The 14,285-nt window shown below is 42.8% G+C and overlaps 1 protein-coding gene across 4 annotated transcripts in view; it reads left to right on the forward strand.

Annotated features, from left to right (window-relative positions):
• GRIA1 (glutamate ionotropic receptor AMPA type subunit 1) overlaps positions 1–14,285 on the forward strand; it is a 325,697-nt gene that overhangs the window by 180,612 nt on the left and 130,800 nt on the right. For 2 of the 4 annotated variants that reach the window (XM_077266385.1, XM_077266386.1), the window contains exons 3-5: positions 8,318–8,557; positions 9,430–9,617; positions 12,182–12,235. In XM_077266385.1, the coding sequence (XP_077122500.1) occupies positions 8,318–8,557; positions 9,430–9,617; positions 12,182–12,235 (482 nt within the window). The remainder of the gene's footprint in view (positions 1–8,317; positions 8,558–9,429; positions 9,618–12,181; positions 12,236–14,285) is intronic. The other 2 variants (XM_077266387.1, XM_077266389.1) reach the window with 1 other exon arrangement.

Consider the following 14,285-nt stretch of genomic DNA (forward strand, 5'->3'; position numbering starts at 1 on the left):
ATAGCAAGATAACTTATCTGGTCAACAAAAACCCTATAAAAATCCACGCTGGAGATTCAAGAACCCCCGAACCGTCTAACGGTCCGGGGGGAGAACACCAGCCCCCTAGAGCTTCCAGCAAAGGTCAGGATACAGATTGGAACAAGCTGGACAAAAATACCAAACAAAACAAAAGCAAAAAGCAAGGAAGCAGACTTAGCTTGAAATACAGGAACCCGGATCATAGGACAAGAGCACAACAGATTAGCTCTGATTTCAACGATGCCAGGCATTGAACTGAAGGTCCAGGGAGCTTATATAGCAACGCCCCTGAACTAACGGCCCAGGTGAGGATATAGGAAAAGACAGAAGCTCCAGAGTCAAATCACTAATGACCACTAGAGGGAGCAAAAAGCAAAATCACAACAGTACCCCCCCCTTAGTGAGGGGTCACCGAACCCTCACCACGACCACCAGGGCGATCAGGACGAGCGGCGTGAAAGGCACGAACTAAATCGGCCGCATGAACATCAGAGGCGACCACCCAGGAATTATCTTCCTGACCATAGCCCTTCCACTTGACCAGGTACTGAAGCCTCCGCCTGGAGAGACGAGAATCCAAGATCTTCTCCACCACGTACTCCAACTCGCCCTCAACCAACACCGGAGCAGGAGGCTCAGCAGAAGGAACCACAGGCACAACGTACCGCCGCAACAAGGACCTATGAAACACGTTGTGGATAGCAAACGACACAGGAAGATCCAGGCGAAAGGATACAGGATTAAGGATTTCCAATATCTTGTAAGGACCAATAAAACGAGGTTTAAATTTGGGAGAGGAAACCTTCATAGGAACAAAGCGGGAAGAAAGCCACACCAAATCCCCAACACGTAGTCGGGGACCCACACCGCGGCGGCGGTTGGCAAAGCGCTGAGCCCTCTCCTGTGACAACTTCAAGTTGTCCACCACAAGATTCCAGATCCGCTGCAACCTATCCACCACAGAATCCACCCCAGGGCAGTCAGAAGGTTCCACATGACCCGAAGAAAAACGAGGGTGGAAACCAGAGTTGCAGAAAAACGGCGAAACCAAAGTGGCGGAACTAGCCCGATTATTAAGGGCAAACTCAGCCAACGGCAAGAAGGTCACCCAATCGTCCTGATCAGCAGAGACAAAACACCTCAAATAAGCCTCCAAAGTCTGATTAGTTCGCTCCGTCTGTCCATTAGTCTGAGGATGGAAAGCAGACGAAAACGACAAGTCAATGCCCATCCTACTACAAAAGGATCGCCAGAATCTGGAAACGAACTGGGATCCTCTGTCTGACACAATATTCTCAGGGATGCCGTGCAAACGAACCACGTTCTGGAAAAACACAGGAACCAGATCGGAAGAGGAAGGCAGCTTAGGCAAAGGAACCAAATGGACCATCTTGGAGAAGCGATCACATATCACCCAGATAACAGACATGCCTTGAGACACCGGAAGATCAGAAATGAAATCCATGGAGATATGTGTCCAAGGTCTCTTAGGGACAGGCAAGGGCAAGAGCAACCCGCTGGCACGAGAACAGCAAGGCTTAGCACGAGCACAAGTCCCACAGGACTGTACAAATGACTGCACATCCCTAGACAAGGAAGGCCACCAAAAGGATCTGGCCACCAGATCTCTGGTGCCAAAAATTCCTGGGTGACCTGCCAACACCGAGGAATGAACCTTGGAAATGACTCTGCTGGTCCACTTATCAGGCACAAACAGTCTGTCAGGTGGACAAGAATCAGGCCTATCAGCCTGAAATCTCTGCAACACACGTCGCAGATCTGGAGAAATAGCTGACAAGATAATACCATCCTTAAGAATACCAACCGGTTCAGCGACTCCAGGAGCATCAGGCACAAAGCTCCTGGAAAGAGCATCGGCCTTCACATTTTTTGATCCTGGTAAATACGAGACAACAAAGTCAAAACGGGAGAAAAACAATGACCAGCGGGCCTGTCTAGGATTCAGGCGTTTAGCAGACTCGAGATACATCAGATTTTTGTGATCAGTCAAGACCACCACACGATGCTTAGCACCCTCGAGCCAATGACGCCACTCCTCAAATGCCCATTTCATGGCCAACAACTCCCGAATGCCCACATGATAATTTCGCTCCGCAGGCGAAAACTTCCTAGAGAAAAAGGCGCAAGGTCTCATAACAGAGCAACCAGGGCCTCTCTGCGACAAAACGGCCCCTGCTCCAATCTCTGAAGCATCCACCTCAACCTGAAAGGGAAGCGAGACATCAGGCTGGCACAAAACAGGCGCCGAAGTAAACCGACGTTTCAACTCCTGGAAAGCCTCCACGGCAGCAGGAGCCCAATTAACCACATCGGAGCCCTTCTTGGTCATATCTGTCAAAGGTTTCACAATGCTAGAAAAGTTAGCGATAAAACGATGGTAGAAGTTAGCGAAACCCAAGAACTTCTAAAGACTCTTAACTGACGAGGGCTGAGTCCAATCAAGAATAGCTCGGACCTTGACTGGGTCCATCTCCACAGCAGAAGGGGAAAAAATGAACCCCAAAAAGGGAACCTTCTGTACACCAAAAAGACACTTTGAGCCCTTGACAAACAAAGAATTTTCACGCAAAATTTTAAAGACCATCCTGACCTGCTCCACATGCGAGTCCCAATTATCAGAAAAAAACAGAATATCATCCAGATAAACGATCAAAAATTTATCCAGATAGTTCCGGAAAATGTCATGCATAAAGGACTGAAAAACTGAAGGGGCATTAGAGAGCCCAAAAGGCATCACCAAGTACTCAAAATGACCTTCGGGCGTATTGAATGCGGTTTTCCATTCATCCCCTTGCTTAATGCGTACAAGGTTGTACGCACCACGAAGGTCTATCTTGGTAAACCACTTGGCACCTTTAATCCGGGCAAACAAGTCAGACAACAGCGGCAAAGGATACTGAAATTTGACAGTGATCTTATTTAAAAGCCGATAGTCAATACAAGGCCTCTAAGATCCGTCCTTTTTAGCCACAAAAAAGAATCCCGCACCAAGAGGGGAAGAAGACGGACGGATGTGTCCTTTCTCCAGAGACTCCTTGATATATGAACGCATAGCGGTATGTTCAGGTATCGACAGATTAAACAGTCTTCCCTTAGGAAATTTACTGCCTGGAATCAAATCTATTGCACAGTCACATTCCCTATGAGGAGGCAATGCACTGGACCTGGACTCGCTAAAGACATCCTGATAATCAGACAAATACTCAGGAACTTCCGAAGGCGTAGAAGAAGCAATAGACACAGGCAGGGAATCCTCATGAATACCACGACAGCCCCAACTAGACACTGACATAGCCTTCCAGTCAAGGACTGGATTATGGGTCTGTAACCATGGCAGCCCCAAAACAACCAAATCATGCATTTTATGTAGAACGAGAAAACGTATCACCTCGCGGTGTTCAGGAGTCATGCACATGGTAACCTGTGTCCAATACTGTGGTTTATTTTCTGCTAATGGCGTAGCATCAATACCCATAAGAGGGATAGGATTTTCTAATGGTTCAAGAATAAAACCACAGCGCTTAGCAAATGAGAGATCCATAAGACTCAGGGCAGCACCTGAATCTACAAACGCCATGACAGGATAAGATGACAGTGAGCAAATCAAAGTTACAGACAGAATAAACTTAGGATGCAAATTACCAACGGTGACAGGACTAACAACCTTAGATATACGTTTAGAGCATGCTGAGATAACATGTGTAGAATCACCACAGTAGTAGCACAAGCCATTCCGGCGTCTATGAATTTTCCTCTCATTTCTAGTCAGGATTCTATCACATTGCATCAAATCAGGTGTCCGTTCAGACAACACCATGAGGGAATTTGCGGTTTTTCTATCACATTGCATCACATCAGGTGTCTGTTCAGACAACAACATGAGGGAATTTGCGGTTTTGCGCTCCCGCAACCGCCGGTCAATTTGAATAGCCAGGGACATGGTATCATTCAGACCTGTGGGAATGGGAAAACCCACCATAACATTCTTAATGGCCTCAGAAAGGCCATTTCTAAAATTAGCGGCCAGTGCACACTCGTTCCAATGTGTCAGCACGGACCATTTCCGAAATTTTTGGCAATACACCTCAGCCTCGTCCTGGCCCTGAGACATAGCCAGCAAGGCTTTCTCTGCCTGAATCTCAAGATTGGGTTCCTCATAAAGTAAACCGAGCGCCAGAAAAAACGCATCAATATCAGCCAATGCCGGATCTCCTGGCGCCAACGAAAAAGCCCAATCTTGAGGGTCACCCCGTAAGAATGAAATAACAATTTTTACTTGTTGAGCAGAGTCTCCAGACGAACAAGGTTTCAGGGACAAAAACAATTTACAATTATTCCTGAAATTCCTAAACTTAAATCGGTCTCCTGAAAACAGTTCAGGAATCGGAATCTTGGGTTCAGACCTAGGATTTCTGGTAACATAATCTTGTATACCCTGCACACGAGCGGCAAGCTGGTCCACACTTGTAATCAAGGTCTGGACATTCATGTCTGCAGCAAGCTTAAGCCACTCTGAGGTAAAGGGGAAAAGAAAAAAAATAAAAATAAAAATAAAAAATGAGAGAGGGAAAAAAAAAACTCAAAATTTTCTTTCTTATAATCCCACTTCTGCAATGCATTAAACATTTAATACTGGCCTGGCATACTGTTATGACCCCAGTGGACAGGGTCTCAGAGGAACGTGTAAGTCTGCGAGATTCAAAAATCCAGCTCATAGGGCTGTGGTAACTGGGTTGACCAAATAGCTACTCCTAACGCCAACACTAGAAGTAGCCGGGGATCATGCCTACGGTGATCGCTAGATGACTCGCGCCAGCCGGAGAATCTAACTACCCCTAGGAGAAGAAAACAAAGACCTCTCTTGCCTCCAGAGAAAGGGACCCCAAAGCAAGATACAAGCCCCCCACAAATAATAACGGTGAGGTAAGAGGAAATGACAAACACAGAAATGAACCAGGTTCAGCAAAGAGAGGCCAGCTTACTAATAGCAGAATATAGCAAGATAACTTATCTGGTCAACAAAAACCCTATAAAAATCCACGCTGGAGATTCAAGAACCCCCGAACCGTCTAACGGTCCGGGGGGAGAACACCAGCCCCCTAGAGCTTCCAGCAAAGGTCAGGATACAGATTGGAACAAGCTGGACAAAAATACCAAACAAAACAAAAGCAAAAAGCAAGGAAGCAGACTTAGCTTGAAATACAGGAACCCGGATCATAGGACAAGAGCACAACAGATTAGCTCTGATTTCAATGATGCCAGGCATTGAACTGAAGGTCCAGGGAGCTTATATAGCAACGCCCCTGAACTAACGGCCCAGGTGAGGATATAGGAAAAGACAGAAGCTCCAGAGTCAAATCACTAATGACCACTAGAGGGAGCAAAAAGCAAAATCACAACAATATGTTACCATAGTAACAGACTACAAACAATCTCTGTAGAGTCTGATCCTGTAGTCACACTGTTTTCCACCCATCCCATTTCTGCTGCTAACTTATATTTGGTGGGTAAGCGAACATAGGGGACAGAATGAAGAGGGTATGGTTGCAGGATCAGACTACTTATGTAGTGTTGTAGTCTGTTTCCATGGAGACACATTTATTTTAGACAAGAGGTTTAAAAATGTTTTTCAAAATGTGATATAGTTATTACAAGATAAATCTATGCTATGTGTCAATTCTGATTAACAAATAATGTGAGGTTTTGGTTCCTGAATTTGAGAATCTGCTAATTATGATTTGGTAGTAAACTCTTTGTTTAAAGAAGACCTTTCACCAAGTTTTTCAATGGACGCACAATGTAATAGTGGCTGCAGCACTGAATAAAACTTTTTTTAAGTAATTTCATTTTTCCGTTAAAGAGATATTTTCAATCAGTGTTTGGCACCTAATGAGTTAACTTTTGTCAATGCCAAGTGGGTGTTATCAGAGAGTTTTAACTTGGGCTGATGTTACTTTTCGCCCTGTATGATGCTAGCTAATCATAAACAGGCAGCAACACAGGAGAAAAAGAATACGTCTCACATTAGATTAGGTTTCTTAATATGTAAGATGTAAGGATACAGCCCTGCTCTCCTGGTCTAAAATATTAGTGTGAACTATTTATTAGGATTATTATTAGCAGCAGTAGTAGTATCTTCATTATAAACATATGGTCCGATTCATCATTTGCTTTTGTTTTTTCTCCTGTGGTTTCATTGACATTTTTTGTGCCAAAGTCTTCAAAATGGTACATGTGGTTCATGATTTCTGCGCAAATGAAAAATTGTTCTTTATTGGTGTACCCATTTTTTTTTACTTTTTAGTGCAAAAAGTTATAGCATTTGCACACAAATATTTGCCATACATGTAGGACACTCCAAGAGTGAAACTGGAGAACATTTGCTCAATAATTTTGCACCTTTTTGGCAAGTTGCAATTAAATGTAAAAAAAAATGGTGAACATACATAAAATATACTATAAAAGGTCTGAAATTAAAAGACGAACAAGGCGTAAAAGGAAAAAAAGACAAGAGAAAACTAAAACAAAAATTAGTCAAATATGGCATAAATGAAAGAGAAGAGAAAAACACCAAAAAGAAGGCGCAAAATCACTAATAAATTAGGCCCGATATACACTGTGTTCCAAATTATTATGCAAATAACATTTCCTCATATTTTCTCTAAATTACCTATCTGAATTGCAGTCATTGTTATTTTCCAGTCATCTACTATTCTAGTATAATTGCAATGTTTTGGAACAAACTGCCTATGAAAACATAATCTTTAAAAAAAAAATAAACACTCAAAATGCATGTTCCAAATTATTATGCACAGCAGAGTTTTCAACCTTTTTTATTTTATTTTGAACAAAAAAATGGTCAATTGTGAAGTTATAAGCATTATCAGCTTATTACAAAATGAAATCAAACAGTTTTCAATTAAAAACTTTATTCTAGGTGATGTTACATTTGCACATAGGACCCCTTGTTCGAAAGAAGCTTCTGAACTCTCTCGTCCATTGAATTTGTCTGTTTTTGGATGGTTTATGCTTCAATTGTTTTGCATCCACTTGAATCCCCTCCCAGAGCTGTTGCTTAGATGTGAACTGCCTCCCGCCATCATAGACACTCCTTTTGATGATGCTCCAGAGGTTCTCAATGGGGTTGAGGTCAGGGGAAGATGGTGGCCACACCATAAGTTTGTCCTCTTTTATGCCCATAGCAGCCAGAGATGCAGATGTGTTTTTTTGCAGCATGAGACGGTCCATTATTATGCATGAAAATGATCTTGCTGCGGAAAGCACAGTTCTTCCTCTTGAACCATGGCAGGAAGTGTTGTTTTAGAAACTCCACGTAGATTATGGAGTTCATCTTTACCCCTTCAGGGATCATAAAGGGGCCGACAATCTCTCTCCCCATGATTCCAGCCCAAATCATTACTCCACCTCCTCCTTGTTGGCGCCTTAGCCGTGTTTTCATGGGGTGTCCATCAACCAGCCATCCTCCACTCCATCCATCTGGACCATCAAGCATTGCACGGCACTCATCGGTGAACAAAACAGTTTGGAAGTCAGTCTTCATGTATCGTTTGGCCCACTGGAGCCGTTTCTGCTTGTGTGCAGTGGATAGAGGTGGTCAACAGGATGGCTTACGCACCTCTGAAGGACCTTGCATCTTGTTGTTCTGAGGACGTTGGAGGCACCAGGAGCTTCAAAAACTTGTCTGCTGCTATGACAAGGCATTTTTGCAGCTGCTCTTTTAACCTTACGCAATTGCCTGTTGGAAAGAGTCCTCAATTTTTCCTTATCAGCACGCACACGTGTGTGTGCTGGGAATCAGCTACATACTTCTTGATTGTGCGATGATCACGATGAAGTGTCTTGGCAATGTTGATTGTAGTCATGCCTTGACCTAAATACTCCACAATTTGTTGCTTCTCAGCAGCCGACACATCCTTTTTCTTTCCCATTTTGGCAAGAAATGTAGGCTGCTTAATAATGTGGAACAGCCTTCTTAAGTAGTCAGCCTTTATTTGGACACACCTGCCAAACTAATTTGCACAGGTATCTGCAATTGCTTTCAGTGATATAAAGAGCCCTGACACACATCACCATCAATGAGTTTAAATGACAAACAAAAAAATTCTAACCTTATCACTCCTAAACTCTTTGTGCATAATAATTTGGAACACAGTGTAGATGAAACATGTTGTCTAATATACCGTAATAAACTTATTTTGTATAGTAATTATGAGGCTTATGAACAGCTTTCTGACCTCTGTTCTCTTTTTTTCAGTTTGTTCACAGTTTGCTAAGGGAGTGTATGCCATATTTGGATTCTATGACCGGAAGACAGTCAACATGCTGACATCATTCTGCGGTGCTCTCCACGTTTGCTTTATCACCCCAAGTTTCCCCGTAGCCACATCCAATCAGTTTGTTCTACAGCTCAGACCGGAACTTCAGGATGCTCTTATTAGTATTATAGAATATTACAAGTGGAAAAAGTTTGTGTACATCTACGATGCAGACCGAGGTAAGATGGTTCCTTGGATCAACGTCTTGCATGGGAGTATAATCAGAGAATAGGTTATAGGTAATATCCAATCTCTTTAAATCGATGGTTCACAATTAGGGTATGCCGTCCATCATTATTAGATTGGTGAAGGTCCCATTCTGCACACCCAAAATGATCAGCTGTTTAGAGGGCACTCGTGAGAGCGCAACATCCTTCTTGATAGATCCACCAATTTCGATGGCAGCCAAGTAACCAGATCACACCTTTGTCTTTTCCAATGTCATCACTGTTTTTTTATGGTGTATGCGCAGTGAATGCACCATGTATGCGATTTAAGAAGTAGGAGGGTGCAAAGATGCCCAAGATAGCAAATACATTCCACTGTGTAAAATGTAGAATAGGGCCACTGACAGATTCTAGAATCAGAACTGGCGAGTTATAGCAAGTTGCATGCAGGTCAATTGATATAAAAAATACACAACTTGCACCAAATGTTGCTTTCATTTAAAATTAAATTGCAATTTATCCTCTATCTCAGTGGTACGAAACCCGGCAGTATTGAGAATGGTTCTCCGACACTACAATGATGGGGCTCTGCAGAGCCCCATCTTGAATGAAACGATTTGTGTTCTCAAAGTGGACAATGAATGGGGCAGAGGTCGAGCAAGTGCACTATTGCTCCATTTCAAGTAGGGACTTTCCAGAACTCCGTTATCAAGGTTCTGAAGCCTCATTCTTGCGATCGATATGGGTTCCAGTGATCTGGTCCCCTGAAATCAGCAAGTTATTTTCTATCCTATGGTTAGGGAATAATACATTTAAATACATTTAGAAAATGAATTTAGTAATTTTCTTTTTCCCAGAAAACCCCTTTAACTCTTCTGTTCCAGGTTTATCCGTTCTCCAAAAAGTATTGGATACAGCAGCAGAGAAAAACTGGCAAGTGACAGCTGTAAATATACTCACCACCACAGAGGAAGGCTACCGCTTGCTTTTTCAAGATCTGGACAAAAGCAAAGACCGTCAGGTTGTAATAGATTGCGAGTCGGAACGACTGAATGCCATCCTCACCCAGGTAGTGTTGACATTTTCCGCAAAGTCAGCTGCTGTACAATAATTACAGAACACTAGCTACCAACTTTGTCTTAATTATCTGTTGAATGGATACTTTACACATTACATTTCAGTCCATAAACCCTTCTTGATAGCCATATTTGATTTTCACAACTAAGTCTATCATTGAAAAAAAAGAAAAAATAGAAAATAAAAAGGTGTCTAGTACTGTTGCAAGATGACCTAGGTTTAAATGCATCCAAAGGCAATATTTGCATGGAGGCTATATGTTATTTGTCTGGGTAGTGCATTTAAGAAAACTGGTGCAGCACAAGAAAATTCCTGGAGACAGGAGTGGAAGGTTCTGATTACGAAGGATGTTGGTCTTAAATCAGTGACATAGTGGAGATCACATGTAGAGTGGTAGACAAAGTGAAGGGAGAAGATGCAGGATGGTGGAGCACTGTGGAAAGTAAATGTAGGGTAGTAGACAGAAGAGGGAGGAGATGCAGGATGGTTGAGCACTGTGGAAAGTAAATGTAGGGTAGTAGACAGAAGAAGGAGGAGATGCAGGATGGTTGAGCACTGTGGAAAGTAAATGTAGGGTAGTAGACAGAAGAGGGAGAAGATGCAGGATGGTGGAGCACTGTGGAAAGTAAATGTAGGGTAGTAGACAGAAGAGGGAGGAGATGCAGGATGGTGGAGCACTGTGGAAAGTAAATGTAGGGTAGTAGACAGAAGAGGGAGGAGATGCAGGATGGTGGAGCACTGTGGAAAGTAAATGTAGGGTAGTAGACAGAAGAGGGAGGAGATGCAGGATGGTGGAGCACTGTGGAAAGTAAATGTAGGGTAGTAGACAGAAGAGGGAGGAGATGCCAGATGGTGGAGCGCTGTGGAAAGTAAATGTAGGGTGGTGGACAGAAGAAGGAGGAGATGCAGGATGGTGCTGCACTGTGGAGAGTAAATGTAGGGTGGTAGGCTGACTTAAGGGAAGAGAAGCAGAATGGTGCAGCCCTGTGGAGAGTACATGTATGATGGAAGACAGGGTAAAGGGAGGAGATGCAGGTTGGTGTAGCACTGTGGAGAGTACATGTAGAGTGGTAGACAGGGATGAGGGAGCAGATACAGGATGGTGCCGCACTGTGGAGAGTACATGTAGAGTGGTAGACAGAGATGAGGGAGCAGATGCAGGATGGTGTAGCACTGTGGAGAGTACGGTGTAGGGTGGTAGACAGAGATGAGGGAGCAGATACAGGATGGTGCCGCACTGTGGAGAGTACAAGTAGGGTGGTAGACAGAGATGAGGGAGCAGATGCAGGATGGTGCCGCACTGTGGGGAGTACAAGTAGGGTGGTACACAGAGTTAACAGAGGAGATGCAGAATGGTGCCGCACTGTGGATACTATGTATAGAATGGTAGATAGAGATTAGGGATTAGATGCTGGATGGTGCAACACTGTGGAGAACTTTGGCGAGTGAAAAGTTTACATTAGATAGTGAAGTAATAAGCAGTCAGGTTAGAAAAAATATGAGCTTGGGCAGAGAAGAGTTTTTAAGGTTAGAGACTAATTAATAGTGAGTTACAGTAATGAAGATGAAAATGAATATATAGGGTTGTACAAACTCATGTGCATGTGCAGCGTAAGTCTAATGAATGCACATTCTCTTCAGGTGTATAGAATTGATTGCAGATCACAGACATTTCTGCAGAAAAATTTTGCACAATTTTTTCAAAGGTGCCATTCTGCACCCTTATCTACCTGCCTGGCACCAATGCAGTCCTGTGCCCTGTGGGTCCATTTGGTTCTTCAGTGCCAGTGCTTTGTATGGGTACTGCTTCTCTATGCCAAGACTCAGCTAGTAGGGTCCGTAAAAAACATTGCTATTTTGTAAAATGTATACAAAATGCCTTTCCATTAAAGGGAAGAAAGACATCTTACTAGTGCCACTTATAGTGCCCTGTAGCTCAATGTCAGAACCCATTTTGGAGCTTTCAAATCTAATTAGTAGCCAGACCATCAATCTCTAGATATCTATAGATATCATCATTACCAAATGTTTGCTCCTGGTCAGTACAGAGTAGGACTCTGATTTCTTCTGGAACCCTACTTTGTACTGATAAGGAGCACTTTCTCTACATCTTACAGATTGGATTCTTTGGTTTCGCCGATATCCTAGTCTTGCTTCATCAAGGGTTGGATTTAAACAGCACAGTGTTGCCCATAGGTGGCATTGATGATAGTTTTCTTACTTCTGGAGGAGAGTTGTTTTGCATATTTTTTTGTCCAGGGAGCATTTCTTGTATATCTGGATCTCTGTGAGGAGAAACAATACCTTCCCAGAGTTGCTACAGTATATATGTTTTTATTATATTATTTTCATTCATTGTATATGGTACATCTTGTATTTGATGTCTCTCAGTCATTCCAGTCTGTTTTATTCCATTACCCGGTGCAGTCTGTTCTCCTGCCATTTTTTTTTTCTTGACCACACTTTCGGTTACGTAAGGCTCTAGAACGCCTACACCATTTTCCACAATGTGTTCAGTGAAGCTGTGATAGTAATTAACCAGATTTCTCTTCCTTGCAGATCATCAAGCTAGAAAAAAACATTGTCGGCTATCATTATATTCTTGCAAACCTGGTAAGTGAAGTATAGGATTTTAGATGAATTTGCAGAGGCGGGTTTCACTGTTGGAGTTTGTTCTGTGCTGGGTCATTGTGCAAATGGAGGCATTGTTGATAAGCATGTGGTGAGCGCATTACTTTGCATGTGTTGCCAAAGGAACCGATGAACAATGCCGCTCCGCGGCGTTCTGTGCATGTTAGCAGCTGCTATGAAATTGTAGCCTTTGTTGCGGAAAACAAAATAAAAAATATTTCCAATTTGTACAGAATGCATAGTGTACAAAAAGTGTACAAAAGACAATTCAATTCATTTACTCTGAAATGCCTGAAATAAATTACTCAAAATGAATTATCGTGAGTATTTTTCTAATAAGTTATACACTATAATGAGCTTAGAGCTTAATGCAAATATCAATAAATGCAGATTATTAGGCGTAAGGAAACAACAAGTGACTGATGAGAAAGAATCAAGAAGGCATGCTTTATGTAGCATTAGTACTCTTTTTAGTTTACCCCACTGGTGTATAAGGATGGGCAGATACTCAGGACCTCCTATCTAGCAGGCAGAATGGGGATAAGCCCGCAATGTACTTGAAATAGCTGTCGGCCAAATGATGGTTCAGCCGGTAGCTATCTCACCTGACTGACCCGTACAAAAGAATGATCAATCTGACATGTTCTCTGTGAGAGAGCTGCTGCTAGATGTGTCTTGCGGTGGTTTATCTCAGGAAGAACAAAAGAATCAGCAGTCCGAAATCTGACATACCGAATCCTTAACTCCCCGAAAATGAATTGTCTGAGGTCTTCATACACATTAGACTGCTGGTCAATCCTGTTGTTATGGGCGGTTTGACTTACACAGCCTAATGTGTATTATGAAGCTATACTCCTACTCGTTGGTAAATCCTGGCTTTTCCTTGCATTATACTGATGGATCAATAGCTAATTTCCATGTGTTGGTTTAATTTCTTAAGTAATGACCACCCAAGGAAAAGCCCCCCACCCCCGCCCAAAAGAAAACACCCAAGGAAAACTAACTCCTTCGCGAAAGACCTCCTTCATAACAAACGGACTAGATCAAAGAACCGCTCTAAAAAATTAAATAATCCACTCATATAACCCAAGTTTAACAGTAATTTCCCAACTCACCTTTGATGTGAGTGTTTCCCATATTGGGTTCTGACCCAGGAATATTCTGAAAACAAAGCCAATGAGTTCCAGCATAGAACAAACCAATCTGAATCCATAGGCTCATTTCAATAGGTGGGTAGAATTTATTCTCTAGCCAGCAAAAGGATAACCGCCTGAGAGTTATGACCACCCAAGGTGAAGCCCCCCGAAAAAACACCCAGGGAAAACTAACTCCTTTGCGTAAGACCTCTTTCATAAGAAATGGACTAGATCAAAGAACCACTCTAAAAAATTATATAATCCACTCATATAACCCAAGTTTAACAGTAATTTCCCAACTCACCTTTGATTTTAGTGTTTCACATATTGGGTCCTGACCCAGGAAAATTCCAAAAACAAAGCCAATGAGTTCCAGCATAGAACAAACCAATCTGAATCCATTGGCTCATATCAACGGGTGGGTAGAGTTTATTTTCTAGCCATTAAGAGGATAACCACCTGAGAGGGTTCCAGAAGTTGGAAATGACCCCATCATCGACTACTTCTTGTGGGACCACTTCTATAAGTACAGGTTCATCAGGTCAAACAGTTCCTTTAAGAAATTAAGTTATACACTAAGCCGCCAATTGATCAAGACCAACATTTTTCAAGCCAGGGGCACGGGGTGGAATGCGAGGTGCCTGATTCATTGAGACACATGCGTCTTAATGTATCAGACAATGTGTGAAGTGGGGTGTACTTCCGTGTCTACTACTATTCACAAATCTTCCTGTAGTCTGGGACTGGAGTAAGATTTGTGCTGTAAGGGATGCCAACACTCATCATTAATTTTCCGAGTGGGTGTCATCCTGCCCCATCATACCCTCATCTTGCCCCAGCTATTCACAGGTTGTCGGAGCTGGGCAAAAATGGTGTGAAAATGCCAAAGGTCACAA

The sequence above is a fragment of the Ranitomeya variabilis genome, chromosome 5, assembly GCF_051348905.1.
Source record: "Ranitomeya variabilis isolate aRanVar5 chromosome 5, aRanVar5.hap1, whole genome shotgun sequence".
NCBI classification, from domain to species: Eukaryota; Metazoa; Chordata; class Amphibia; order Anura; family Dendrobatidae; genus Ranitomeya; species Ranitomeya variabilis.